This window comes from Culicoides brevitarsis, chromosome 1 (assembly GCF_036172545.1).
Source record: "Culicoides brevitarsis isolate CSIRO-B50_1 chromosome 1, AGI_CSIRO_Cbre_v1, whole genome shotgun sequence".
Classification (NCBI taxonomy): domain Eukaryota; kingdom Metazoa; phylum Arthropoda; class Insecta; order Diptera; family Ceratopogonidae; genus Culicoides; species Culicoides brevitarsis.
The window spans coordinates 44,771,628-44,780,546 of NC_087085.1; the positions used below are offsets into that span (position 1 = coordinate 44,771,628).

Consider the following 8,919-nt stretch of genomic DNA (forward strand, 5'->3'; position numbering starts at 1 on the left):
GTGCATCGGGTCAAGCCAAAATTTTGAATTGTACATTGGGATTTTGAGACGAATGAAAGTGATAACACAAATTATCAAAACAATTAATTAGAATTTTCCGAATTTTCGTATTTTATCCTGTTTCTCGTCCCAAATTTAATCAATTCTCTTGAAAAACTTCACTCCGCTGCGAACTGGCAACATGGTAAAGGAACGAGATTTGCAACGAATGCTGAGTCAAGCGAATGTAAGAGATTTATTTGTGTTTTCATTGTTGTCTCGTTTTAAGAATTTCACAATTTTCGCATTTTTTCCGCAGTACAAACAGCCAGAAGCAACTAAAAAGGACATTTTAGAAGCAGTTAATCAATATCGGGCATTAGATGTTCAAACAGAGCATTTTGGTAAAAAATAAAAAAAAATTTCTTCGTGATGAGTCATTCAATTAATTTTTTTTTTCACAGTTTTCAACGATGGTTCGTCAAAAGAACTCGTAAATTTGCAAGGAACAATTCCCGTCGTCTACAAAGGCACGACTTACCATATTCCGGTTTGCATTTGGATTGTCGACACACATCCGCATAACGCTCCCATGTGTTACGTGAAACCGACTGCCGACATGCACATCAAAGTGTCGCGTTTTTGCGATCACAATGGAAAAGTTTACTTGCCTTATTTGCACGATTGGTCTCCCTCGGAGTCGGATTTGTTGGGATTGATTCAAGTGCTAATTATCACATTTGGGGAGTATATGCCGGTTTATTCGAAGCCCAAGAATCAAATTCCGCCGCAAACGACGCCGTATCCGAGTCAACCGTATATGCCGCAACCGCAAGCCGGAAGCTTTGGAGGGTATCCGGGCGTTGGGTATCCGCCTGTTCAACCAAATCCGACAAATACTCCGTATCCTCCGGCTTTTCCGGGTATGCCGTCGCCCTTTATGCCCATGCCGGGGGCACAAGCAAGCGGATATAATCCGAATCCATATGTAAGAATTTTTTTAATTTTTATTTATTTTTTTTTATCATTTTTCTTTTAAAAAAAAAATTTAATTTAAAAAAATTAAAATTAGCTTAATTTATTTATTTTTAAAGAACATAAAATAATTTTTTTTATCAACTCGAATATGAAATTTAAAAAAATTAAAAATTTTGATTAAAATATTTAAAAATTTAAAATTAATTTAATTAGAATAATTTTAAAAAATTAGAAAATAAAAAAATAAATTAAAAAAAATACTTTAAATTAAAAATTAAATAAATTAATAATTAAAAATTAAATGATTAAAAAATTTCATAAAATTATTGAAAACCATAAATTTTTATTAATTTGTTTTATTAAAATTCCAATTAAAAAAAAATGAAGATAAAAAAAAATAAAATTTATTTTTTTTTTGTAAATTCTTAATTCAGGCAATAAATTTTTTTTTAAATAAAAAAAAATAAATAAAATTTAAATTGATTTAATTTGATTCAAATTATTTCATTGAAAAAAATTTTTTTTTTAATTCTTACTTCAAGCCTTTAATTTATTTTTTTATTAATTTAAATATTTTTATCATTTTTTTTATTTGAAAATTTTAAAATTAAAAAAAATAATTAAAAAAAATAAATTAAAAATTAAAAAAAAATAATTTAATTTTTTCTTTCAAAAATTTCAGTTAAAATAATTTAAAAAAAATGTTCTAAAAAAATAATTAAATTATGAATTAAAATTAATTTAATTTTTAAAACTATAAAAATTAATTAAATTAAATAAATAAAAATAATTAAATTCATTTTAATTTTCAAGAATTTCCAAAAAAAATTATTCAAGTCAAATTTTAATAAAATTTTATATTTTTTTTTTAGAATGCAGGAACAATAACCGAAGAACACATAAAAGCATCGCTCATTAGTGCCGTCGAGGACAAAGTTCGTCGTCGTTTGCAGGAACGCGTTAATCAAATCCAAGCCGAGATCCAAACTCTCAATCGAACAAAACAGGAACTCTCCGAAGGACAAAACAAAATTAAAGAAATCATCCGAAAATTGGAAGCAGAAAAAGTTGAACTCACAAAAAGCTTGGAAATTTTGAAAGAAAAAGATGCCGAAGTCGACAAAGGCTTGGAATTGGCCGAAAAAGCGGAAGAAGTGAACATTGACGAGGTCGTTGTGACAACAGCTCCGCTTTATCGACAGTAAGAAATTTTTTTTTTAATTTCAAAGAAATTTATGAATTTTTTGTTATTTTTAGACTCCTCAGGGCATATTGCGAGGAAGCGGCAATCGAAGATGCGATTTATTATCTCGGCGAAGCATTGCGCAAAAATGTCATCGACTTGGAAGTGTTCCTGAAATACGTTCGACAACTCGCTCGTCGTCAGTTTACGTTGCGCGCATTGATGCAAAAGTGTCGACAAAAGGCAGGACTTGCTTGTTAACTTGCTGAATTTATGAATTACTCTAAAAAAATTAATAAAGTTACACGTACACGAAATTTTTAGTTGATTTTTTTTTTATTGATTGACGAATTAAAATTAGTACACAGAAGAATGTTGTTGAGAAAGGAGGAAATAAATGCAAAAAACGCTTCAAACGTAAATGCCGACACTCAATAACAGGAACAAAACTCCGAATCCGAGGAACAAGGCTCCGAACAAACTAATGAGCAGCTCCTTGAAGATGACATTGCTCTCTTTGACCTTTTGTCGTGACATTTCAAAGACGAAGAACCACGCTGTGAAGAAAATTCCAATGGCAAGCCCGATTGTTGCTAAATGTGGAAAAACTGCCGGATTGATGGGCGATGTGTGTCGAACCATTGATTCCATCTAAAAATTCGAATTTTCGTGAATTTTAAGTTAAATTGGAAGAAATTTCGATTTTTCATGAATTCTTGAGATCGAAAGTTGTTGAAAAAAAGCACTTACTTTTGATATTTGAGGGTTTTTCAGCGAAATTTAAGCGAAAATCGGAGGAAATTGATTTGTTTACCTCTTACGTGGTTCAAGATAGTTCGAAATTATGACGTCAGAGGGCGTCTGATCTTGCCCATTTCCTGCACCGGTTTTTTCCATTTCCGGTACCAGCGCCATCTGTGCTTCATTTATCAATTTCATTCGTCTCACTGAACTGAGGAGTAAGAAATAGTAAAATTTTGAAATTTTTTCCGTTTAAAATTCAATTTCTTTTTATCAATTTCAAATTCAATGGATTTTTGAGGATTTTGACAATGAAACTGAAATATTTTTTATTATAAATTTCCATTTAAAAAATTATTTAATTTATTTTATAAGATATTTTTTTGTATTTTTCAATTATTTTAATTTTTTCAATTAAATTAAAAAAAAAAACTATGATAATTTAAGCAAACTACTTATAATATTGTTTTTTTCAAATATTGATTTAACAATAATTTTTAATTATGATAATTTAACTCAATAATAATTTTTAAGTTAATTAATTTTATAACATTTTTTAATTAATTAATTTTAAATTAAATTAAATTAAAATTTAAATTTAAATAAAAAATTAAATTAAATTAAATAATTGATTTATTAATTAAAAAAATAATAATTAAAATTAAAAAAAAATAAATTTTAATTCAATAATTAATTCAAAAAATTAATAATTAAAATACAAAAAAAAAAATTAAAAAAAATTTAATAAAAAATAAATTTTTAACATTTTTTGGGCAAAACTTATCAAAATTTAAGAATTCAGAAGCAATTCTCAAAGCTAAATTCAAACATTTATCAAATAATTTTTGATTTTCTTCCGTTTTAAATCCCAAAGCATCGAGAAAAGGTCAAAAAATGTCAAAATTTTCTAAATTTTACTAAAAATTTGCTAAATAATTATTTTTTCAATTAAAAACTTAAAATTTTTCATTTTTGAAGCCTTCAAATAAAATTATATATTAAAAAAAAACAAACACAAAAAGTTCTCATTACTCATCTTTATTTCTTTCATTTTCTTATTGCTGCAAGGTTCATTCAACTAACTTTATTTAATTTTATTTATGGGATAATTTTATTAAAAGGAAATTTCAAGGGTCATTTTTACACATTTTTAAATACTTCAACATATAATAACAACTTTTATATAGAAAAAAATTCTCATTTAGGAATATTTTTTTTTTATAACAATATTAATTTACAATTTTCTTTCACAAATCCAATAATTTACAAACTATTTACAAATTTTTTTGTTCCAAATCCAATTAGAACGGTAAAGATACGACTTCCAGAATCCATGGAGTGAATTTTGATATTCTCGTGCAAACGCCTGGTAAGTTTGCCTCTGCGAAAAAAAATGAAAATTATAAAATTTTAATTAAAAATGAAGAATTTAAGGCTTTACCTGCGCATCCAATGCCCCAACTGATGATTCCCGCGAGGAAATATCGACCATCTTTGCCTTTGACCTGAAATTTTTAACGTTTTTTATATGATTTTATGATAAAAATTTTAATTTTTTTACTTGTAATGGTCCTCCAGAGTCTCCTTGACAACTATCCTGCCCGCCAAATTCGTGTCCCGCACACAAAAAGATATCAGGTATGAATTCGTGACGTCCTGCACGCAAAAACATCGTCTTACATTTGTCGTTGCTAACGATTGGAACGGAAACCTGTTCAACGAGAAGAAAATTTTTCAAGTTAAATGAGGTTTGACTCAAAAAAAAAAAAACAAAAAATTTACCTCTTGCAATACTGAAGGCAATGTTCCTCCTTCGCTAAGTCGTCCCCATCCCGTAACTGTCGCATTATCGCCAATTAGCAGATCGTTCGTTGCCGGCAAACAAATTGGTCTGATGTGCGGAGCGAATTCCAATGGTTGATCCAATTTCACGAGAGCCAAATCATATTCGTACGTGAAGAAATTGTACTTTGGATGAACGACTTTTTTCGCGACAGCACGCTCAATGTACGGTAACTGCTCTTGCACGTGACTAAAATCATATTCGCCTACGCGGATTCTTATTTGGGATGTTAGCAAATCGTCAACGCAATGGCCTGCTGTTGCAATCCACTGAAAAAAATTATCAAAATTTAATTTAAAATAATTTTAATTTTAAATATTTTTTTTTTTTTTTCTTAAAATTTTAATTAAAAAAAATATTTTTTTTTATTTTTATTTTAATTTTTTAAAATTTTTAATTAAAAAAAAATAATTAATTTAATTTTATTTAAATAAAAAATAATTTTATTTTATTAATTTTTATTTTTCAATTTTTTTTCCATAATTTTCAAAATTAATTATTTCTATTTTTAAATATTTAAAAAAAATATTTTTTTATCCAAATTTTTTAATATAATTTTAATTTTATTAATTTAATTTTAATTAATTTAATTTAAAATAATTAAAATTAAATTAATAAAATTAAAATTAAAAATTTTAATATTTTTTTTTAAATTTTCATTTTAGGCAAAAAAAAGTAATTTTTACTTACTTGTTCATTAATAACTGCTCCTCCGCATCGATGCGTACTTGAAAACCCGAAGAAACTCGTTCTGCGAACAGAAACTTGCCAAGGCCATCTTCCAAAGGGAGCATTTTTGCCTCCGACAATTCTCGTTTCGGGTCGTTGAACAGTTGGCACGCCGCATTCTGTGCTTCGTGATGCTGAAACTGTGTAAGTTCCGGGCTCAATGACGATCGGATTGGGCACAGGTTCGTTAATTGGAGGCGCAATTGAAGACGACGAAGGCAAAGGAACTCGTGATGTATTCGGAATGGGTCTTCTCGTTGTTTGAATTGTGGTTGATGATGTCGTCGTCGTCGAATGTTTCGTGGGTTTTGTCTAAATTAATGAAAAATTTTTAATAATTTTCTTTTTTTTTTAGGGGATTTTGGGTTCGTTACTTGATAATGATGGGGCTTTGGCGTGGAAGGGCGTTTAGTATTTTGATAATTTGTTGATAAAATTGGTTTTTTGGATGGTTTGGGCTTCGGTCTTACTTGCGTTACTTTATCCCATTGCGATGGTTTGGGTTTTGTGATGAAATTTGGTTGAGTTGTTGTATGCCATCCGCCAGATTGGGACCAAGATGCTGCAAAAACGCATTTAAATCATTTGAATTTCAAAAAAAATTAAAAAATGTACCTGTTGCTATGCTACTTTGAGCTTGAAGATCATGCTGAATGACTTCATTGTCACTCACGAAGGCAGGAGGTTCTGCTGTTGTCGTTGTCGTCGATGTCGTTGTACTTCTCGTGTGATAAGGACGATTGTACAGATTTGTTCCCGGTCTGATAACAACCATTCCGCTTCCATTTGGGCGGAGAATTGATGTACTGGCACTGAAATTTATTTAAAAAAATTAATATTTTTTTTACAGATGTTGAAAAAAAATCAGTTTAAGTCAACAGGTAAGTTAAAATTAAATAAAAAAAATAAAAAATATTTCAATAAAAAAATATTTTAATGAAAGAATTAATATAAAATTTAAATTAAGAAATTAAAAAAAAAATAAAAAAAATTAAAAAAAAATAAAATTAAAAAAAATATAAGAATTTAATAAATAAAAAACTTTTAAAAATTAAAAAAAAAATAAAAACTTTAAAAAAAAATAAAAAAAAAATATTTTTAAAAATTTAAAATTTAATTTTTATTTATTTTTTAATTGATTATAAATAATTAAATTATCGAAATAATAAAATTTAATTTCTTCAAAAATGAAAAATTAATTATTTTAATTTTTCGAAAAAAAATTTTTAAAATATTAAAAAAAAATTTCGAATTATTAAAATAAAAAATATAAGAAAAACAAGTGTTATAATTAAGTAATTTTGAAAAATAATAAATAAATTTTTAAAAAATATTAAATAAAAAAAATATTTGAATAATTTTTTATTCTTTTTTTTTTGAGTGAAGATTTTCGTATTTTTTATTGAAAAAATAATTTAAGAAAAACTAAATTTGATAATTTATTTTTTTTTAAATAAAGGAATTCATCATATTTAAAATTAAAAAAATATATTTTAATGAAAGAAAAAAATTGAATTAAAAAAATCAATAAATATTTAAATTAAAATTTTGTATTGTTTAAAGAAAAAAATCAGTTAAAGTCAACAGGAGGGTTGAAAAAATTAAAAAATAAAAAAATTAAAAAAATAATAAAAAAATTAAAAATTGGAAAAAATTCATAAAATTTAATTTCATAAATTATTCCAATTAATTCAAACCAAGCAAAAAAAAACCGAAAACTCACCTAACATTTGGCCTATTATGTGATGGCTTATACCTATTAACATGTGTAATTGGTTTGCTATTGTATGACGACGCTGCGGATAATATCACATTTGATGTCGCATTATGGGCACAACATGACCCGAACATGAAGGAATCCATGCACATGCCAATATGCTCGCCCTCGGACTTGATGCATTCCCAAACGAACATGCACGTGCCCTCTTGACTGTTCACTTTGCATGGTTTTGGATTTATCTTATAATTTTGACTAGCTTGAAGTAAATCTGGTACAATTACTACTGTAATAATTATTGTGTAAAGTAACGACGTCGCTGCCGACATTTTCCATCTGCTACGACGCATTATCAAATAATCGTTTCCTACAAATTTGAGAGAGAATGAGAAATTTTTTTTGCTAAAATCACGCGTAAAATTACGAAAACGTACCTAAGATCAACATTTTGTGTTGTGAATCACGTGGATATGCGTGATTTATTTTAAAAGCGAATCGCTGTTGTTGCTTCGTGTTACTTTCTTTCCAAATTTATCGACTTCTTTGCTCTGCTACAACTGAATTATCCTGATTTTTACCATTTTATTAATGAAACATCTGAAAAGACACGAAAAATTTGCAATTATTATCATTATGTTCAAGAGTTTACATGCCACCCAAGGCGCGTTTTTAATTTCCTCCGCGCAAATTTATGTCTCTCTGCGTTAAAAGTGATTATTTTTCGGAAACCGTAAAATCTGCGCAAGAACAACGACAACGAGGAACAATAATTGCGTGAGAAAGATCGTAAAAAAATAATAATTTATGAGCCAAAAGATACCGAGTGAATAACAATTTGTAACTTTTATCAAGAACTTTTTACAAGTTGCTCGAACAAACTTTTTAATAACAATCATTAACAAAAATGCCACGACGAACAGCGAAAAATTAACATAAAACATCGAGAGCACTGCAACTTTTGTCAACTCATGGTAGGTCTCTTCTTCGATTTCGTCGAACAAGTGAGAGAGACAAGTATTTTACCAACAAACAACACAATGACGAGTCATGTTCGACAAATACTCGGAACATGTGTATCTTTATATTTTTATCAATGAATGCAAAAATATTGCGAAAAAAAAAATTTAAAGAAAAAAAAAATTGAGTGAAAGTAAAACATAGCAATTAGTGTTGGTTCACGCCGCAGAATGTTTTGAATGAGCTCTCTATCTGCATGTTTTCGTATAATTACAAAAGCTTTGTCTATCTTCACTTTGCGCTCCGTGTCGTTTGTATGAAATCAATATCTCATGCATTGAACTCGGATACGAGACACGCCTATCAAAGTGTATCGTTAATCCCTTTTTATTTTTTTTTTATGTGAAACAATATTTGGTGAGATTTTTAATGCGTTTCAATTTTTAATTTTCGGTTTAAATTTTGTCTGTCTGTTCTTTTGATTCAAAGTCATTAAAAAATTAATAATTCTTCGAATTAAATTAATTAATAAAAAAATTAATAAAATTTTAATTATTTTAAAAATAAATAACTTGTGTTTTTAAAATGTTCAAAATAAAAAATAATTTTTCTTAAAAATAATTTTTATTATTTTTCTTAAAAATAATTTTTATTATTTTTTTTACCAAATTTATTTTTTAATTAATTTTAATTAAAATTTTTAAATAAAAAAATTATTTCTTCACAAATAAAAAATTTAATTAAATTTTAATAAAACCTTTTAAAGGTTAAAAAATTATAATTGAAATTAAA

At 27.0% G+C, this 8,919-nt stretch overlaps 2 protein-coding genes across 2 annotated transcripts; one reads left to right on the forward strand and one right to left on the reverse strand.

Annotated features, from left to right (window-relative positions):
• The first annotated feature begins 48 nt into the window (after positions 1 to 48).
• Positions 49 to 2,450, forward strand: LOC134829339 (tumor susceptibility gene 101 protein). Its single transcript, XM_063842383.1, has 5 exons — positions 49 to 226; positions 299 to 383; positions 444 to 967; positions 1,830 to 2,158; positions 2,215 to 2,450. Exons 1-5 carry the CDS (start codon positions 182 to 184, stop codon positions 2,399 to 2,401), a joined length of 1,170 nt encoding a protein of 389 aa, XP_063698453.1. The 5' UTR covers positions 49 to 181; the 3' UTR covers positions 2,402 to 2,450.
• Positions 2,451 to 4,182: 1,732 nt separating this feature from the next.
• On the reverse strand, positions 4,183 to 7,617 carry LOC134837925 (serine proteinase stubble). Its single transcript, XM_063853320.1, has 9 exons — positions 7,605 to 7,617; positions 7,177 to 7,537; positions 6,069 to 6,265; positions 5,828 to 6,015; positions 5,415 to 5,765; positions 4,664 to 4,993; positions 4,443 to 4,592; positions 4,323 to 4,386; positions 4,183 to 4,262 (listed from the first exon to the last, which is right to left on the reverse strand). The coding sequence occupies exons 1-9, from the start codon at positions 7,615 to 7,617 to the stop codon at positions 4,183 to 4,185; spliced, it is 1,734 nt and encodes a 577-aa protein (XP_063709390.1).
• Between the last annotated feature and the right edge of the window lie 1,302 nt (positions 7,618 to 8,919).